General features: G+C 42.9%; 2 protein-coding genes across 2 annotated transcripts in view; both read left to right on the top strand.

The window, feature by feature from the left end:
• The window catches only part of LOC102217758 (eukaryotic translation initiation factor 3 subunit E-A), a 32,195-nt gene extending 24,300 nt beyond the window's left edge, over positions 1-7,895 (top strand). The window contains exons 11-13 of the mRNA XM_005799027.3: positions 4,783-4,885; positions 5,203-5,337; positions 7,716-7,895. Coding sequence (XP_005799084.1) covers positions 4,783-4,885; positions 5,203-5,337; positions 7,716-7,751 — 274 coding nt within the window. The 3' untranslated portion in view covers positions 7,752-7,895. The remainder of the gene's footprint in view (positions 1-4,782; positions 4,886-5,202; positions 5,338-7,715) is intronic.
• Positions 7,896-13,357: 5,462 nt separating this feature from the next.
• rspo2 (R-spondin 2) overlaps positions 13,358-21,211 on the top strand; it is a 75,878-nt gene continuing 68,024 nt past the window's right edge. Inside the window, exon 1 of the mRNA XM_023330351.1 lies at positions 13,358-14,550. Coding sequence (XP_023186119.1) covers positions 14,451-14,550 — 100 coding nt within the window. The 5' untranslated portion in view covers positions 13,358-14,450. The remainder of the gene's footprint in view (positions 14,551-21,211) is intronic.

Below are 21,211 nucleotides of genomic sequence, written 5' to 3'. Positions count from 1 at the left end.
CTGATCCGGGGCTCAGCCTGTGGCCCTTCTTGGGAGGGGTGGGCGGGGGTTGGTGGTCCTGCGTTATGCTGCACAGAGCTCGTTGACAAGGGTTAGAGCTTAGCTTGAAGTCCCCAGTGAGGAAACCAGACCATGTTTGTTTTGATCAGCACGTCTGACCTGGACTTGACTGACATGTGCCCCCAGTTACTTAAATTATCAAGCAAAACAGCCACACCATGGCTCTGCTGCAATCATTTAATCACTGCAGAACTGGAAGAAATGTCAGGGTTCATTCACATCCTCCTCAGGTTACTTTATTGTGGAGAAGTAAGATATAAGATATATATATATATATATATATATATATATATATATATATATATATATATATATATATATATATGTCAATCTGTATAGATGGATAGATAGATGTCCCTGTATCCACCTTATATACAAGACAGATGCAGATATAAGATAGCTATAGATAGATGGGGCCAGAATTTCATTTTGATTAATTACATAGATTTTAACTCATTACAAATTTTAACACAATTAATCAACTATCAATTGATCTGTTTCTCTGCATATTTATCACTCTGCATCAATGGCACTATCTAAATCTATCACTCTACCTGTCTATCTTATTTTTATGTCCTTATCTATCTGCATCTATCTATCTCTTTTGATCGCTCCATTTCTGTATCTATCTTTATCTCTATTGCTCTCTTATCTGTCTGTCTGTCGATTGATCTATCAAGATTTTTATGGTTAAAAACTGATTTCAGATCAGATTCCCAACGATGATCCATAGGTGTAAGTTAGCCGTCATGACTCATTGTCCCCGTGTCTGATGAGCTGAATTGTAATCAGCTGTTCTGTTCGGCAGACCGAGCGTTCGTGTTTGTTCGGTGTGAGTGATACATCCATCCGTTTCTGTGTCCTTTTCTGTCCTGGTCATGACCCCGTTCTCTCTCACACACACACACACACACACGTGCCACTCCTTCAGCTCATTACCTGCCCTTCTTGGGGACGCTTTGCCGCGGCGGACGTGTTGAGGCCTGGTCACTCGGGGGGGAAACCAGACCGTATTTTCCTCATTATGCTGAGGTAATGCCTCTTATTTGTTGTTTACGCCCCATCCACAGACTGACTTCATTTCCCTTCCCTGTTTTCATGTGGTTTTTGCCACCATTTTAGCAACATTCATGGGTCTGAAAGTGGCCTTGAGGTAAGACCGGCCATATTGTAAATTCCAATTCCCAAATAAGATTACTTCCCACTACAAGAATGTCATGAATAAAATCTGTAACAGCGGTGGCGTGAGAAGCGCCCGGGTCTCGGGAGTTTTCAGCCAACGCCGACCGAGTCTCACCGAGTGTGATTTATGGACCAGGAAGTGAAAAATTAGCGAAGTAAATTGTTTTTATATTGGCCTTCGTAACCCTTATTATACAGAGAAAAATTCAACTCATTCTACATTATGGCTTTACAGGTTGGGTGTTTTGTTTTTTTTGTCAAGCTCTTTAGATGAGGTCGTCATATTCTCAGCTGTGCTCAAAGTGTTAGAGGATATTTATTGGGTCCCTTATATGAAATGCGGTAGAAGCGGTGGGGAGGGTCAAATGATGAGGGCAGGAAATGATGAAGGAGGGTGGAAGAGGGGGTCTAGATGAGGGTATCAAGGGGGTCTAGTTATTAAGAAAGCCACAAGGGAGGCCAGCTGCAGTGGGGGAAAAGCTTCAGATCAAAGCGGGCCAGCTCCCCGCTCCTCCTGTCTCTGTAACACAGAGACAGGCTCGGAGATGTTTGAAAGAGCAAACCGGCGTCCAACCTGGCTTTCATCCTCCGCGACGGCCGCAGGTCGGAACGGCGAGTCATCGCGCGAGCCGAACGGAGCGCGTTTTGACGCGGACGCAGGTACTGAAGCAACCGAAGGCAACACGCTGGCCAGTCCCAGCACCATTAATGGAGTAATTCCTGCAAGTCTATAAATCATGCTCCCATTAGTATTGGGCCATTATAGGTTCTCTGGGTGTGCTTTGTGTTAGGAACGTCGCCTGGAGCAAAACAGATTGGAGCAGTCGCTATTTATTTAGCGCTAAACGCACATCGATCATGCATGTTGTTACGTTAACTGAAAGATTTTTTGGTTCTGTCACACATTTTCTACAATTCAGCTGAAGTGATTGTTTGCAGTTTATGTTTGAATTTCTAAAATATCCCCCTTCATTACCGATAAGAAAAACAGTGTCATTATAGCTTCAATTTCATGTGTTTATTACTCTCAAATTGTCTGCTTTAAGATACCTGTTGTTGTTTCTGGGATCTGCTTGGACTTTTTCTAAGGGTTCTAGGAGGCTGCTTTACAGTAATTGTTTGAAGCTTTGGTTGTCTGTTACATGTTTTACCATTTTTAGCTTGACATGATGTTTTCATGTTCATTATAATCCAGCTGAAGATGATAGATTTGTTTCACTAATCGTTAAGAAGAGTTATTAAGCTTTGTCCTTTGACAATAAAGCAGCCGGACCCAAATGCATGTTTTTATTATATTAACCCGACGACAGAAAAATAGTTACACTATGCTCAGTTGAACTGTATTAATTTAGGGGTTCCTCAATAAATCGGCTTTGTTTTCCTTAATTTTGAGAGATTTTCGATCGTCTGATGCTTACATGAGAAGCTGATCTTATTTACCTGCAACGGTCTGAAAATCAGCCACTGTCCCATTTTGCTGTGCCATAAAAGAGAACTGACTGACTGACTGACCCGCCCGCTGGGTCACATGTGCATCTGCCCAGTTAACAATAGTCACCAACTTTGTCACTGTATGTAGCAGCTTTTTCAGACAAAAAAATTGTCGTCCAAATTTGGAATCAGCAGTTCGGGCTTTTTAAAGATTAGCGATCGGCCGGAAAACTGCAATTGGTGCACTCTGTATATCTGTATATTTCTCTTTATTAAGATTTATTATTCTAATAAGATCATTAGTCTTCAACTTTGTTTATGAGAAAAATCTGCGGTAATCAACCAAATCAGAAATTTTATGCATTCACACCAAGATTTACTCCATTATAGTATGAGATCAAGGCAGCTTAAAAAACAGAACAATAATAAAAATGAGCTCTGCCTGTGCAAATTACTAATATAGGAGAGAAATTTATAAGATCTTAAATTTAACAAGTGTTTATTGTTCTCTCAGGAGCCTGAAGAAAGGAATGTTGCAACCTAATTTTGATGTTTCTGTTAATCTGAAACAGAAGAGGTGTCAGGTTTAGATTTTCAGAACCAACCAAAGTCTTCCCAGTTTCAGCACCAAAGCGGCCACTAAACAAATAATTGAGCAACTTTCTGTGATGATGTGGGAGAGGACACGTAAGGGGGACTGATCGGCCAGTCGGATGCATACGCTATACTTAAAATAGCATTAAGCATACACAACGTTAGACAGCCAATTATTTATGGAGTGCTGTTGGAAGTGACAGATTAAAGAAAATCTCAACAGTGTTGCAAAAACCAAAACATTGACTCACTGGTTTTCTGTTGAATAAAATGCACATTTATACTGTAGCTTTGACACAATACATACATTAAATGAACCCTTTATGCATTTCAGCAGGAGCTAAATACGATTGTTCCTATAGCATGTAGCGACTGGCATTTAAAACCTTCAAACACAACAATCATCCAAAGTCTTAAAAGCGTTGATCTATTGGAGATTTTGACCCTCGGTGCTGTAAAAAATACTTTTTATTTTTGACAAGATCTAAAATACATCACACATTTGGAAGCAGTTAAAGTAGGTGAAAGGCCGGATCTGACGCTACGCTGATCGAAATTGGTGAGAAACAGATTTTTCAGGGAAGACTGACATATCTGTCCACCTGTGCATGTGCGCAGTTAACAGTCGTCACCCTACTGTTGCCACTTCACCACGTTTTCAGACAAAAAAAATCTGTATTGGCCAAAATCAGAATCGGTAGGTCAGGTTTTGTATAGATCGGTGAATGGCCAGAATACCACCATCTGCGCACCTACACAACACCGTGTGCATATGGGTTATGTGAGGTCATACACTCATTGTTGCTGTAAAACTAATTACCCATTGGGACAAGAATAAAGATCTGACAGAACAAGTGTTGTTGTTCAGTGATCTTTGAACCATTGAACAACAGTATCACATGATTCACCGGTACATTGAAGTTCTCGGTAGAGTAGAGAAACTCGACCCGACTTGACCCGACCCCATGGGGATTGTGCCTGAGTCCGACACAACCCGACTAATTAACTTTAATTACCTACATACCATTTTAATTAAGATTTCACAGCTTTTGCTTTTAGACCTTAATTTGAGTACGCAGTGTAACTTCTGCTGTTTACAGCTTTTGTTTCACGTCTTCGAGCTTCATTTAGTCACTTGTAACCGCAGGATGAGTCGAGACCAAATCATCTGGGATTATGTGATTGATAGGAACGGAACAGGGCGGTCTACTGAACATCTACACCTTATTTTTTGTCTTTCCTCAACAAGTTACGCTAACTACTCCTATATTTAGACTTTAATAATTCGGTTGACTCGACTTTATGTTGCGCATTCTCGTTTGACCGTCTCTGTGCTGGATGTATTGTAAGCCTATTAAACCTTTCACAGAAGCCCAAGGCCGACCCAACCTGACTTTCAGGCCGTAAATCTAAACTCGACAGTGACGGCACAAGACTCCGATTCATTTGACCTTTATTTTGTTGTTGCTCAAATCAAGTTGGAGCTCCTCATCTCCTTGTCCGTTTCTTTAACAGCATGCTGGCCGACAAGCTGAACATGTCTCCCGAGGAGGCCGAGAGATGGATCGTCAACCTCATCCGCAACGCCAGGCTGGACGCCAAGATTGACTCCAAACTGGTGAGACTTCCTGTCCTTCTGTTTGGCTTCAATGCTTAATACATTCGCTTTCTTTCTTTTCTTTTTTTTTTTTACTTTGAATGATGTGCCCTTGTGAGGTTATATAGAAAACATCTGTGCTCAAAGCCTTTTTTTACGATATCGCGGTATACACATCACAAAGGCGCTCTGTTATTATCGGAACAAACTCCAGCAGTCCTGTAGACGTGCGTACAGTGGAAATGAACACTAAAAACTCTGTGTTTGAATTGTTTTTCAGTGCGTTGTATAATTTGGTCCAATCTTTTTTCTTTTTTTCTTATTATTTTGTGCGTCAGGGTCATGTTGTCATGGGGAACAACGCCATATCGCCTTACCAGCAGGTGATTGAGAAAACCAAGAGCCTCTCGTTCCGCAGCCAAATGCTGGTTATGAACATTGAGAAAAAGCAGGCCGCCAGCAACAGAAACGAGGTGAGTAATGCTCACACCAACACCGCACAAAGCACTCCCTTCCAGCCCGTCGCTGCAGGGCTCCCATAACTCCCATCAACCGGTCAGCTCCAAGGTCAGCGTGAACCTTCAAAGTGCCTCGGTGGAACGCGGCGCAAGAATGTCGATGAAACGAGCGTCAACAAAAAGCTCTCCTTACACGGAGTAGGCTTATAAGAGCAGAGCCGGCGCTTTCATCCTTCCACGTCTCTTCAGAGGCTTAATGAGAAAGTAGAGTCCAAGCGGCCATAAAACGAGGCCCGAGCGCCGTGACTCAGCTCGGCAGCGTAAATGAGGACGCTCTCGCCGGCGTTTGGTGAACGTTACTTAAAGTGTGGCATTCCCAGCTCTTAAGACCCGCAGATACCTGGCCTAGGGTCCGCAAATCCCTTTTAAGTCTGTTTGATTTTGACACTTTTTGTATGCGTACCACCGTGCAGATGCTATGGATTCTCTGCATTTCAGAATAATGGTTATGCTTTGCTTCCTGTAACGTTCCTGTAGATTTAAGTCGCTTCAACCGGCTCTTACCCAGCTAATTCGTTTTGTGCCGACCAGCATAAAATTAGTTTTCAGTGATGTGCATTGTTTGGGATTTCTTTTCAATAAAATTCATGCGTGGATGTTGGTACCCAAATCCGAAAGGTTGCTCGTTCAGAAAAAGACCATAAAGTCACAAAGATATATTTGGATGTACAGTACAGACCAAAAGTTTGGACACAACTGTGTGTCCAAACTTTTGGTCTGTACTGTATGTCGAAATAATATCCTAATCTGAATTGTTTTTCATTATATTTGGGCTGGCAATGAATTTCAAAAAGTCAAAATGAAGTATCTTGGTTTATTTGAACCCATAAATATAACCTCCAGGTTCTCCGTGCGTCGCTGCAGACATCATAGAGTTGCCCACATACCCACGGTTTTTGCAAATGTGTGACAAATTTTTTTTTAACTTATATGTTACCTAAAAGAGGAAGGATTATTAACTTTGCGTTCTGTAAAAAAACACCAATTGTACAATAATTATGTGCCATTTGCGCATTTTTTGCATTTTAAAAGGGCATTATTATTTAAACTAGATTTTTTGTAAGGCTTAACCTCATGTTATAATGTTGTTCCCTCACGAAAAATATGTCTGTAGTGTTATCTTGGTTCTTTCGTGTATGTTTGAGAAATTCTTTAATCTCCCGTGGCAACCATTCAGCTGTGCAAGACGCCTGGGTGGACCTAGCTCCGCCTTCGAGGCGCAACTCCTCCTCAGAATTGCAGTTTCCAAGCTCCGTGCTTCCGACTCACAGAGCAGCTCTCCCTCCGCGACTCCCCCATTCGGCTCATTCAGACTAGCCAGCAGCAATTAGCAAACACCAGCAGCACGTCTCCTGAACTTATTATATGAGCTACTTCTCTATTAACGCTGTTTAAAAATCATTAAAGGGTTGATAGAGGAGCCATGTTGTGATGATTTCCTGAAGGCTGCGTTTCAGAAAGAGCAAGAGCTTTTTAAAGAGTCATTGGCCCAATTTTAAGGCGTTAAATTACTGAGTCAGATTTCTTCTAAGTCATATTCGATATGTATATATATATATTTATATATAGGTAGCATAGTTACTTGTGATATAAAATTGCACCATGTGGCTGGAAAATACACGTGACTGCCCCTTTAAAAAGAAAAGAAAAAAAATCTTTTGCTCTTGCATTACTTTCAACTTGACAACCACTTTAACCAAAGTTAACCAAAATCTCTCACATGAGCCCTGGATCCCTGCAGCTCCTCCAGAGTTAATGTGACTTTCTCGGCTGCTTCTTGTAACCAAACCCTTTGCCAGTCATTTTGGCCTCAATTAAATGGAACAGACGGGTTCCGTCTTTTACCCGACGGTTATGTTACCGCTGAAAGCTCCTTGCTTACTCTCCTGTCTATTGTTTGAACATCTGCAGCTGGAGCGGAGCCACAAAACGGTCTAGTCAAAAACCGGCCCGCCTCATTAGGAAGTTTTTCTAATTAGACAAAAGAGGCTGCAAACAACTTGCAGAGCACCACTCCATCCTGCTGTCCGCAACACTACAAATCACTTACATTTAGGGAACATTTACTGCCTGCCATCTGGGCTGACTGCTTCGGGTCGCTGTCAGCCACCCAGCACTCACCAGCAGAACACACACACACACACACACACGCTCACATTTCCCGACAAGCGTTTTTAACTGCCTGCACATGTATTTTGCTTTTTCACATTTCCCCACAGTCAGCACCAAAACGTTTGGTTATGATCGACCCCAGTTACCTGCAAAAAAAAAAAAAAAAAAAAAGTCTAATTTTATGTTGTTGTTTTTTTTTTTCTTTCTTTTTTTGTCCCCAGACACCAAACTGGGCTGGCCAGGAAGGCGGATTTTAACTACCTGGTGACGACGGATCACGCTCGTCGATCAAAAAAGGAAAATGAAATAAAAAAACAAAAACCCAACCAAAAACGCTGTACTTTTTTATGCTCTCGGTTCGAGTCATCACCAGCTCAATAAAAGTGACCAGTGAAACCGTTTTCACCCCGTGATTGCCTTATTTCTGGACTCCGCGAGAAGCCACTGAGGTTGAAGTGGTCAGTCTGCCTTTTTTTTTTTTTAAATGCTTTTTGTATCAGTAATACTTGATGAAGTTTTAATGTGCACGCCGAGCGGGACAGTCGGGCGCGTGCGAAGATGAACGGCTGTTTAGTCTGCGGGGTTTTATGGTGTTTTTAGCGGCCCGCTTCTTCGCGGGTGGGGGTGCAAACGGAGGCCGTGTACGGCTAGCCACGGTCACACACTCTGCCAGTCATCCTGTCCATCTGAGGACACCAGGGAGCCATAAAGCAACATTAGCCAGACGGACCCATCGTTTTAATGTCCTGTCCCACCCCCGCTGCTCTTTCCCTCTGCTTTTAACCTTCTCATAACTCAGTTCTCTTACTGCGCCCCCCCCCCCCCCCCCCCCCCGCCCCCTTTACTCCTTCCTACTTTATTGCACTTGCTCGCAAACAGCTTGTTACTCCTACTTATGGCTGTAATTTTCTCCTTATGTGTAATTTAACAACTAAACAAGGATTTTTTATGTCAAATACACCTGTTTAGGGTTAAATCAAAAGTCAGCAGAGGGCAGCATGTCTTGCATCACCTGTGTGTATATGGGGGTGTGCATGTGTGTGTGTGTGTGTGTGTGTGTCTGCGTGCTTCACCCACGAACGGACTCCTTAACAGATGTACGACTTTGTTCCGTCCAGAGGAGACGGAGAACAGACCAATAATTGGTGCTTTGCTCCTTTTATTTTGGACCATAATGCGTCACAGACGCGCCGGGTTGATAAACACAACTGCACTGTGGACTAAAGAATAATACCTGCTCCTACCATTTTTCTCTCCCCCTCCCCACCACCAAAAAAAACAAACCCTGCTATATTTATCTTAGCTAGTTTATTCAATCTGAAACATAAGATGTTAATTGTTACATTCAATATTTCTCGGAATTCCTTTCATTGTAACCCGTTTATCAGACGGTTACAATATTAAATCGGATGGTTTCTCGCGCACCAATGGATGTTTATTTTTTGGGATAATAATGGAAATGGAATGATGGAAAAGTTTTTCTTGAAAATGTAAATCCTGTTCTTAACTTCTGCAAGGATGGAGCTGTCATCTGCAGAGCGTAAACTGCTGCTGCTGTGATACTAAAAACGGACATCGCCGGATCGTAATTGGCGGATTGGTCGATCCCGACCGATGACGATCTGGACGGAAACTCAAAAATTGTATCTTTTTCTGATCAGTGGACGCACCATACCAAAGTGTCCAGACCACTTCGAATAAATTAAGGAGGATTGTTGAAAAGTCGATTTATTTCAGGAGTTTTATCACTAAGTGGAAGACGTTATGTGGATTACTTACACACAAGTGGATGTTTGGAAGTCTTTATTTCTGTTAATTAGACAGTTTGAATATTAAATCAGACCAATACAAACATTTTAATTACAGAAATGATCCTTACTCAAGAGTTTAACTTCTAAAGATGGGCCATTTTCAAAAGGTAAATGAAACAAAGTAAACTGTAGTAAAAGAAACATTTTACACAAAATTCAAAGATTTTAATTTGTCAGTGAAAATCTCACCCTAACTTTGTGCTTTGTATCATTCTTGAACTGAAATAACTCGGCCGCGCTTTGGACACCTCTACTCAAATTTGCTTGGATTAATGCCAAAATATTTCCGCACCAATTTACAAGAAACACTTTAAAATAAAGATTATCTTAAACTTGAACTCTGGCACGTTAGTGAAATGTTGTCCCGTGAGATCGTTCCAGATGGTACGCGGCTCATATCCCAATCCCACAATGCTTTGCTGGTGTGTCGCCATATTAATCAGGAACGACGAGCCATAATCATTTGGCATCTATGACCAGCATTTCGTGCTACTAGCTGTCTCATCGGGATATAATGACCAAAAAATGTTTACTCAACAGGCTGTTGCTAGGAAACCAAAGAGCAAGTGAACCAGTTGATGCCACACTGTCTTTATGAGGTTGAGCGCTGATTAACTCTCTGCCTACATCCCCCAGAATGCTGTGCTGTTGCGGCTCGGAGCTCAGTGATATTATTTAATAATCTGTCAGACATATTATGTGTTGATATTGATCATGTCTATCTCGACATCGTTAGCAAATAATTGTTCAGCCCTAGCGACACACCAGAGACTGATTACCGGAGCTGTTAAAAAGTATAAATTATTTTTCTTGAAATGCCTCACTGATAAGTTGGCAGCTTTTTTTTTTTTTTTTTGGTATAAATTCTCCTTCCTTTATTCCATCTGGTTTTTTTTTTTAGACTTCTATCAAATGACCTTCACCAGCAGATAACGATCAGCTTTCCTAGCTGAACCCTGATCTCCATTGTGATTATCTTCGTACGTATATGGACCGCAGTGGTTTATCTCGATTTTAAAATGTCACGTTGGGTTATTTCTGAATCGTTGACATTTCAGAGATTCTGACTTTTACGATGCCAACAGATTTTTTCCCCCTCCTCCTCCTCCTCCTCCTCCTCCTCCTCCTCTCTGTTGTCCTTTTCTTTTGTTCTAGAAAACTATGACAAAACCCACAATGAAAGCCGTCCAGCCCGGATCCCCGGTGAGTCGAGTGCACGCGCCGCTCTCCCTTCATTGCAGTTATGGCACCGAGGGCTCCGGGCCAGACCGTCCACATGCTGACGTCACCTCCACTTGTGTGCACTGCAACAAGCGAGGAGGTGCAGAGTGATTGGTTCACCGGCCCCCTTTTCTCCGTGACACATCATGAGAATGAAAGTGCCAGAGGGCCTAAATGATCACATTCACCTTAACCGTGCACCCTCGCATGTTGTTGTAGAGAACAATCCAAACCAGCAGCGCAGCCTGTGGCTGCAACAGCCACGCTGACCGCGGTGTCTGTCACTGGCTCTCTGGACGGACAAATAAACAAAGGCCGGCACAAAGGTCACCGAAGGTTTCCGAAACTCCTTTTTTAAAACAAAGATCTTCCCCTCAGAGTAGATTTTACAACCAGAGGATTTTATTTTCCTTCTTCTTCCTCTCTGGTTTTTGCCGTTTATACTGAAAAAACAAACAAACAAAAAAACAAAACATTTTTGCAAATGAAAGCTAGGAGGCCTTTTGTCATGTCTCCGGCTGTTTGGGTTCGAGAACGTTCTTTTCTTCACACACACACACACACACACACACAGGCAGAGTCTCGCACTTGGACGACGTTGCTTTCACATAAAAATAATTTCCTCAAATAAATAAAAGATTAAGTGCCACACCTAGTGGCTGAAAGGAGTAGAGCAGCGTTCCAAGAGGGATGAAGTTGAGAATGTTCCCACAAATGTCCACTTGTTAATAACCTCTGCAGGGTCAATTAGTCAGTTTGTCTTTTCCTCGTCTGCCCCCACGGTGGGAGTGTCTTTCTGATGAGGTAAAGGAGAGGATGACCACCTTCATATCTTTAAATTTGTTGGAATATTTAGTGCAGCTCCACCTTTGTGCCTTTGTAAATCAATGATTTTCTTTTAAATGTGTTTTTGCTGCTTGGATAAACAGTACAGTGGGTCCGGTTGCCTTATGGTTTCAAGACATATTTGCTCTACGAAAGGCAGAGAATAGTTTTTGTGTTTTTTTTGTTTTTTTTCCCCCTCTCCTTGTTATATAATTCAACTTGATGAATTAATGATATAGAGCAAACTCAAAGCAATGCAGAGGCAATCCAGGAATTTTCAGGGCCGTAATCGGAATGGGGCTTCGGGGGCCCATTTTTAAATGAAAATTCTATTTCTTTTTTTTTTTTTTCTTATTAGAAAATAAGAATGAAAGAAATCTCATATAACTGAAGAAGTGTGAGGAGATGCGTCAACATTTTTATTAAAAGCATACCACGGATAAGGAAAAAATATTTAACTGTCCTGATTTTTTGTTTTTTTTCAAACAATTTTAATCTCTGACCTCCCAAAACAGATTTGTGACCCTGTTTGTGTAAGTGAGCACACATTGACTTCAGAAATAAAAACTCAAATTTCACTGTTAATTTACCGGGGAATGAGTGACGCATTTCAATATGAATTGAAAATTCGCTGATATATAGAAGAGTCATTTCTCTAAGCCGGAGCTGCAGTTCATGTAAAATCTGTCTCCAGATGTACAAAAGCTAATGTTGATAAGTTCAGTGACAATTTCTCATGTTTGTAAGTGAAAAAATTATTTCAGTTCATTGTTTTATAGTTGAGTATGAGATGAATACTCATAAAAAGTTAGAAATCTGAAGTATAATTTGACCAGATCATATCCATTTGGGCTAATTGGCTCTTGTGAAACATGATTAGTTGTGACCCCTGATAATAGATATTGCTTACAAAAGTCAGACCACAGTTCTTACTGTAGGTTAGGAGTAAATTCATGTATTGAGTTGTATGCGCAGCTTGAAATGCCCTGAAGCAGAAAGTTGCATCTTGTTCCTGAAAAAGTCCAGTACAAAACAACCAAAAGCATTCTACGTTAGCATAATGCAATATGCTAATGTAGGAGATGCGTTATCGGTTGGTGTAACAATTGGTGGGTGATGTCCTTAAAGTGATAGTTTTGCTGTTTTGGACTGAAGTTGTTCATTTTATTTGCAGAAGAACAATGTTGTATCGGAGAATTTGTGGGAAAGAGCGCTAAGAAGCTAGCATCTAACCAGACCTGCTGCACTTATGGGCTAATTTCAGAATTTTCAGGTCGCTCGTGAAAGCATGACAGCTGTGGAACACGGTACCGTAGCAGCAGATATTGAACACGTACACATTTACGGTCTGCCTTCCAAGATCTGGAAAAGTACAACGGAAAAGTAGCACTGCACAAAATCCAACAGATTATTCCCCTTGCAGCTGATGGAGCGGATTAAGACAGCTACCAGCATCCACTAGTTTAAGATTAAAGTAACGCAGAAGTTTCTCAGCTGAGTAAAATACTCATTTCTTTTGGGTACAGTTCATGTCCGCCAATATAGGACTGGATAGGAATGTGATTTTATGTTTAAATGGTTATATCCTTTTTGGATTTGATTACTACTTACCCCCCCCCCCCCCCCCTTTTTTTTTTTTTTTTTTTTTGCAAACTCATAGCAACAAATTACAAAATAATAAGAAAAAGAATAAATAGCATTTTTCATTTGGAAAAAAAAAATGGGCCCCCGAAATCCCATTCTGATTTGGGCCTTACAAATTCTTGGATCGCCTCTGCATGGGTTTGAAAAGTCATCCAATATGTTGAGATCGTCTAAAATTAGCAGCCAGTGAAAAACAAGAGAAACTCAAGAATAGCATAGGACCCCCCCCACACCCCCCACCCCCCAGCCCCCCACCCCCCTTCTCCACGCGCCCCCCTCTCCTTAAACGTCTTCCAACTTTTCACGCTCACTAGGACCCTGAGGCAACTTCGGACCGGCCAAGTGTGGCTGGCTGGATGGCTGGGTGGTTAGGTGGGTGGTTTTGGGGGGTTTTGGGGGGTTAGCGGAGGAGCTGATGAACAAGATACCCTCCTCAACATTTTAAATAAGAGGCTGGAAGCTGGAAATTTCCGCACGTGACAGCGACGCGACGGCTCGGCTATATGAGGAACCCGGCGGAGAGCATCAGGACCATTCAGCCACACGCATCAGGGCGCACGACGCACACTCACCGCCGTCTCCAACTCCCAAGACATCTCTTTCTTTTTTTCTTTTTTTTTTTTTGAAAGCGAAGACGGGCAAGCCGCGAGCAGGGCAGACCGAAACCGGCCGAGAAACTCAGGTTAAAGCGAGCGCAAGACCCAAAGAGAGAGAGAGAAGGACCAGCCCTTCCTCCCAATTCACCTCCTTTTTCTTCATCCCTCCTTCTCGGACCTCCACTCTCCAGACGCGAGTTCCTCACAGTCACTCAGAGAGAGAGAGAGACAGACGGAGAGAGGGATGCTGCGTGTTGCTCAGCCGCACTTGCACTCAGACGGAACCTAGAAGCGGAATTACTCTTCATCTTTTTCTTTTTCTTGAGAAGTGAACTGGCGGTGATTCTGGCTGCTGTTACCCACCATTTCGGGCTCAGTTTTTAAGGGGGGGGGGGACAGAATCTGGACATTAACACACAGAAGAATCTCCGCTTTCATCTTCCTCGATCACAAGAAGGTGTTGATTTCGTTACTCTCTTATCACACCTTTGTCCCCCCCCCACCCCCGGCCACCCCATCTCCCCTTTCTTTCTCCAGCACGGACACTTTCTCTTCTTCTTCTTCTTCTTTTTTCATTATTAACTTAAGAATCGTCAGCGTGCTTAAAAAAAATGCTTCCAGCCGAAGACGTGATGCCATGTCGCGTCTCTGACGTTTGACACATTTTTACGGATCCGCTAAAAAAAAAAAAAAAAAAAGAAACTGGAGAAATTGGACCAAAAAAAAAAAAGCAAAGTCAGAGAAGTTCTCTTAAGCCGCGACTGGTGCGCTTTTTCTTCTTTTTTTTCTGCTGCTTTTCTCTCTCTCTTTTTTTATCTTCTTTTTATTGGAGTCCGAGCAAACCAGACCGACCGTCCAGATGCAGTTTCGACTCTTCTCATTTGCCCTGATCGTCTTGAACTGTATGGAGTACAGCAACTGTCAGGCGCCGTCGCACCGCTGGAGGAGAAACAAGAGAGGTAACCCAGAGTTCAAACCTCGCGTGTTTTCAGATCTGCGTCCGGGGAGACGTGACACTTAACAGACTGTTATTGTGCGCTATACAAGACTGAAAGTGTTAATATTCTCTTCTCGTGGCCAGCCTGATTTAGAGGTACGGTGTGCGTAAAGTGAGCGAGAAAAAAGAAAAAGAAAAAAAAAAACAGAAAAGAAAAGAGAAACATCCAATATGTGAGGTGAGAGCAGCCGATCCAGAACTCTCCAGAAATTCTCTCTTCTGGGCAAACACTATACTTTCAGAATCTCGTTCAACGTGCAAAAGAGAGAGAGAGAGAGAGAGAGAGAGAGGGGGGGGGGGGGGGCATTGGTGAAATATTTTTGTCTCTCAAACATTTATATAAGGATCAATTATTGGTGCGTAAAATACGCGCAGGATTACGCGCTCTCTGAAACGATTTAGCACTTCAAAAACACGTCCCCGTTCCCCCAGCCCCTCCAATTTCCTCCATTTCATTTTTCATCATCGTGCATTTGCTTGTTTCCGTAGTTAAATATGCTGCTGATCGGGCATCCATCCATCCATCCATCCATCCATCCATCCATCCATCCATCCATGCATCCATCCATCCTCCCTCTCTCCTTCCCTAAGCTGGTTTTAATTGATCTCATAACCACTTTGAACAGTTGGTCGGAAACCTGCATAACAATCGCTCAGCGGAGGCCCTGGAGTCGAGCCGGGGGAGATCAGCCCCTCTGTAAACACCAGCCTTTTGCTGTGAATGAATGAGAAGACAGTCGGATTAGGGAAAAGTAACCCTCCCCGCCTCCCCTCAGCCCTCCTCCCTCCACCTCACTCACCCCCGTGACATAACTTATCACCGGGATCAGAGCGAGCGGCGAAGAGAGTTGGGACCGGGGGAGTCACCGGAGAGTGAAACTGGGGAGGAGGGTGGAGGATACGGTGGGTGGGTGCTTGTAAATACTGAGGCAATCACCAATTTAATCATATGCGCTGCGTGCCAGGGGGTGGGGGGAACCTCCACACTCTGCGAGCCCTCCGCTGCCCATCTGCAAATAATCAGGGCAATCACTGCGGGGTACTGGCACACATGCGGCTCTCAGCTCCCTCTGTGTGTTTCTTTCTCCGTGCGCTGTGTGATCTGGCGTGCAGGAGACGGTGTGTCACGGTCTGATCCGTTTTTTCAAAGAGCTGTTCAGAAGAAGAAGAAGAAGTGAGGGAAAAAACCCCAAGAAATGTAGGGTATGGTCAAGCATATTTGGGTTTTTTTTTTTTTGAAGGGGGTGGGGGGCATCTTTATCTGTGAGTGAGAGGGAAGAAGGAAGAGGTGATGCTGCTGGGTTCAGGAGGAGTAAGGATGAGAACAAGAGGTTAACTTGCACAGTTGACCTCGAGAACAGATTTTTCCTTGAGTGCAACCAGCTTAGAAGAAAGAAAAAAAAAAGATGCTACACTTAAAAAAAAAAAAAAAGCAGTCCAGATGCATGATGTTTAGTAGCAGGGCCGGTCAAAAGTTGCTCGAGGCCCAGAGATGAGTTTCGTTCAGGGGCCCCACCACCCACCGCTACTGATCTCTGCTTTGCATTGTCCCTGATTGATTGATACCGTTTTACATTTTTCATTGACCGAAGGAGTCTACAGCACTAGCATGGTTGCGTTAAACAGACAGAATTGCTGCACGTGAACCGTAACAAGAAACATCAAGTTGTTGCTGCTAGTGATCGAAAGGCTGACCCAAGTCTGACTTTCAATCATTTTGATTGGGCTAAATTTGAATTCAGTCTACAGCTGTGGAAAGTTGTGGTTTTAATTTGCTAACCACTGCTGGCTAACTTTGAAAAGCCCTTAGTGTACTACAGATGTTCAGGTGGCATGATATTAGTCGTGTAGATTTGATCAGTTTCGCTCCCTTTGTCAATTCCGCCACAACGATTCTACAATGTCCATTTACAGGACTGTTGTGTAAAGCTGCCAACATCAAACATCAGTTCAGATCAATTAGAATCTCACAGGTGTCAAACTCCAGTCCTCCTGCAACTTTTAGATGTGCCTCTGCTGCACCACACCTGAATAGAATAATTAGGTCATTAAGGCTCTGGAGAACTGATCCACACAAGGAGGAGGAAATTAAGCCATTTCATTGCAGTGTTTTGTACCTGTGACACATTTAAACACTGCAGGACAGCGGCCCTCGAGGACTGGAGTTTGACACCCCTGATTATAAGACTTATGTTACCTTTTGGTTATTTTTTTCCCCTGTTGGAAGTTGTTTTGGGACTTCCAGACCAGCAGGGGACTCTAAGGAGTCAAAAAAAAAAAAAAAAAAGTCCACTGGGATAATGACAGATGTTGGGTTTTAGCCAATGTAGGGGCATAGTGTGAGACTGTCTGATCACCTCGTTTTAAACACACCACAATTTCACTGCATTTGCACAAAAATCCAGGAAGTCAAACATTAAGTCAATGGGAATGTTTCCAAAAGTCCGAGGGGAAACTGGTCTTATTTCAGCCAGCAGACCAGCAGTGTGCAGCAAACGGAGGGAAAGCAGCAGTGTTGTGGTAAAGAGCACATTAACGACTTCTATAAACAATACTGCTTTATGGCATTAGAACAAAAATGCATGACATTATTTAATGTGTTTATTTCAGACAGAACAGCAAATGAGTTCTTATTTCAGCTAAAATACTACGATTGCTACGGTGATAATTGCGTGCGACATGAATTGAGTGTTTCTTTGCCGCCGTAATTTTCCAAAACGGCTAAATAGGTTATCATTTGCAAGTGAGGGGAAAATGTGTATAGCTTTTTTTCCTTCAGCCAGCTGACCAACAGCGTGCAGGAGTGGTGGGATAGGACTCTATGATCAGAATAATGATTTTGAAAGAAAAACAAAAACTTGACTCAATGTATTTTGGAGGAAAAAATAGCAACTTTTAGCCAAAAGAAAAAAAAAAAGCTTTAATTTTAAACAAAAAAGCAACAGTCCCCCCCCCTGTTTTAATTGGGTTATTATAGTTATATTACTGCTGTATCTTTATTGAATGGCCCTGAATTTTGCCTGTTGAAATGTTTCCAAAAAAGACAATTTTGTCTTTGTTAGCCGGCTAAAAGCCTGGGGAGCCTGTTCGGCCTACTGGCTGTCAGTGTGCAGCAACAAGTGGGCAGGGGGCGCGAGCACGACAACACTAAAGCGTTCATTAAAACGAATCTAAACTGTGGAATCAATTGCGTCCGTTTTAAAGCAAACTTTGACGCCGTTAGCTCGCTTAATGCCTTGCTTAGCCCTACGTGAACTTGTCAAAAGCATACGGTTGGCGCCTTCAAAGCGACCATTACGTTTTCAGTATTTGCTGCTGCTGCTTCTTCTTCTTTATTTTTTTTCTTGCTCACGCCAGCCAGACGGGCTCGTGCAGGGAACCCGTCCCGGCACGCCTCGGACTCAGACGGGACACACTCCTCAGCCCGCGTGCTCGACTGTCTTGGGCGATAGCAAATCACATCCCACACACCTTTTTTTTTTTTTTTTTTTTTTTTTCTTTTTTAAAAAACGTCTTATTTGATTTGCATGGCCGAGAGAGAGAGAGAGCGAGAGAGAGAGAGAGAGTGTGTGTGTGTGTGTGTGTGTGTCCTGTCATTGATACGCGGCGCTCACGTCGCCACACGACTCTGAGGTGCAAAGGATAGAGATAGAGATGCCAGCGTAATTAGGGGGAAGCAGGAGGGGAGGCGTAAAACAGACAGTGTGTGTGTGTGTGTGTGTGTGTGTGTGTGTGTGTGTGTGTGTGTGTGTGTGTGTGTGTGTGTGTGTGACTTCAGCGCAGACCAGATTGGGATCTTCGTGTGGTTTCTTGGCTGATGTTGTCTCACTCGCACACAGCATGGCATGACCCAACAACCCATTCGGCTGCGGTAAGAGTACACGCACTCATCTCTCTCTTTTTTTTTCTTCTTCTTCTTTTTTTTTGTTTTGTTGCAAATGTGAACCAGATGACGAAACATATTAAATTTACACCTCCTTCAGTTCTCATCATGCCCACTAGAAACAGGAAAGCGATGCCAATGAGCCCTGCTATGATATCATAGCAAGACACGGGGGCGGGGGGGGGGGATTACTTTTCATTTTTTATTCTCAGGCTAATGATGCCACCTGCTGACTACATAAAATCAGGCCGAGTAGCGGGCAGCCCTGCCTGAAGGGACAGAGGAGCACAGTGGGGGCCCTAAGATATTTAAGCAGGTAATGAATAGGTAACAGCAGTCGCGAGTGGTGAAAAGTTGCCATGTGATACAGTTAACCCCTTCCACTTCATACGCACAAACCTTGAATCCGAATTCCCGGCGGGCCCCGGCACGTTCTCGGATCATATTCAGCTGTGCAATCTGCAGCTCTGCTGCATTTCCAGATGTTTTGTGAAGGACAAAAAGGGACTGAATGAAACCAGTAGTTGAGGTGGTGAGTCCAGAGAGGCTTTATTTTGTTACTGGGTTGCATGTGGTCTGCTTTTGCAGCGAAAAGAAAGGAAGAAATTTATTTTAATTTGTTGTCTACAAATCCTTTCTGTCCGGGGGTTTTGGGGGGGGGGGGGGGCGATCAAATAATCTGTCTCCAGGGACACAAAAAGATTTTATTTTTTTTAACAATATTTGACTCTGTATGTAGTTGTGTGTAGGTATATGATTCGGGACTTTCAACGTGAGACTTTGTTAAAATAATTAATAACCATCTTAAGAAAATCAAGACAACCTCATAAATGTCTAGTGAGACTTTAAGAAACCCCCATTTCTGATGACTTATTTATCCAAACAATGAACTATATCTGATTTTATGACCAGTTTATCAAAAGTGAGTGCTGAATGCAGATATTAGTAGCTTTTGCTAAGCAGGTAAAAAGCTAATAAAATTTTAAAGGAATTGTGGGGCTTTGAGTTTCCAGTCCATGAGATGATACAGGGCTTATGGAAATAAATTAAGATTTTTTTGGGTAAAAAACACAAGTATTCAATGCTAAAAATATTGTTTATATAATTTTTGCTTAATATAGGTTTTATAAAATCCAAACTCCCAACTAACCTGTTGTGGTTTGACCAGAGTAAAAAAGAAAAGTCGCACTTTACCTTAGCTTTAGCTTCCAAAGCCCCGAGGGAGATGCTAACGTCAGCGTGTTTGGCAGCTAACGGGTTAGCCAGTTGCTCTATTCGCACAGCGCTTAACACATCTCTCCCATCTTGTCCCCATCTCTTTTTTCGTACGTCATACGAAAATCCTCCCAACCTGAACGATTTAACGGTGATGGAGTTCTTCTTCTGCTTTTATTGTAAAGTGTTTTCAGCTGGTTTCACGTACGGCGTTTATTAGCCAACTCTGTAATACAGCCAGACAACAACTCCACCACTGTTTTCTGTCTCGCTCCAAAATAAGAGAAAGACACATCCATACTGGCTTTGAAGCACTTGCGCTTCGTGAGACAGACTTCACTTTGAGGTGACGTAATGTAAGGTTTTAATGCCATAAGGTCTCGTGGCCCAAACCTTCATTACGCCCCTTACTTCCAGTTAGAGTAATAACTTGACAGAAACGTAAGGCAGTGAAAACCATTGTATTTTTCCTCTTTATACAGTTTTAATATGTTGGTTACTCTGACTGGAAGAGCTTTGTTTCTTTCCCAGCCGTAACAGGAAGATGATTGGTGGCGCACTGCCTGCAACCTCTGTTTCGCATGTAAATTATAGCACCCTGTGTAAATAAGCATCTGGTGGGTTGGCTCTTGGGTTATTAAAAAATAGCATTCACATAACTTATTATGAAGTTGTTGTTTTTTTATTGAGGCGGTGGGGGGGGGGATTTGAGTTGCTTTAAGATGGTAGAAGTCTGGTCTTGGCCCTTCTCAGACTAGCAATTAGCTTCGAAATCACCAACAGAGCCAACCACCGTAGGTAAGATATTAACCGCTAATAATTTTTAAACAGAACCTCACTACAAAAACCCTCAGCTTTTCCTTACAGCTACCCAGACACATTGCCCTCTATTTATTAGCCCTGGAAATCCAGACTGTGTGTGCTGAAAGCTCTCATCAGCTCCCAGGCCTGTGGGTGTAAGTGTTAATGTTGGAACCCGGCACTTCGGCGCAATATTATATGTTGATTAAGTGCCTGAGGGTGATGGGGAAGGGAGCACTCCAACAAGCTGCTGTGAGACAGACCTTTCTTCGTTTTTATTTTTTATTTTTGGAAAAAGCTCCGCTCGATGGCACCATCTCCGCAACAAGGCCTCCTCACACGATACCTTCCCCGATCCAGGTGTTTTCAGCCCCACCGCGTTACGACACTTTGCGCATATTCCACCCATAAAACAGGGACGTTGTGTCGTTTCATTTATCCCGGGCACAAGATCGGTCACTTTCACGAAAAGTTCAGACATCGACCGGTTTTTATGACGGAGCTGAATGCCAAAGGTCCTCCTCGTCTTTTTTTTTTTTTTTTCTCCTTCTCTCTCTCTTTCCTAGTGGGGCCAAAAAAGGTCTATTTAAGCAGATCAGCTGGTAATAGCTGAAAGTGAACAGCATCACCTGAGAGGGATTACAGCGGGTCGATCCTTGACCTGAGCTCGGGCTCCGGCACCAAAACAGAACTCTGTTTTTTTTCCTCTCTCCCAGACTTCCAC

Source organism: Xiphophorus maculatus, chromosome 3 (assembly GCF_002775205.1).
Source record: "Xiphophorus maculatus strain JP 163 A chromosome 3, X_maculatus-5.0-male, whole genome shotgun sequence".
In the NCBI taxonomy this organism is placed as follows: Eukaryota; Metazoa; Chordata; class Actinopteri; order Cyprinodontiformes; family Poeciliidae; genus Xiphophorus; species Xiphophorus maculatus.
The sequence above is the reverse complement of the archived record's forward strand: the minus strand, read 5'-3'. Positions and strand labels throughout refer to the sequence as shown.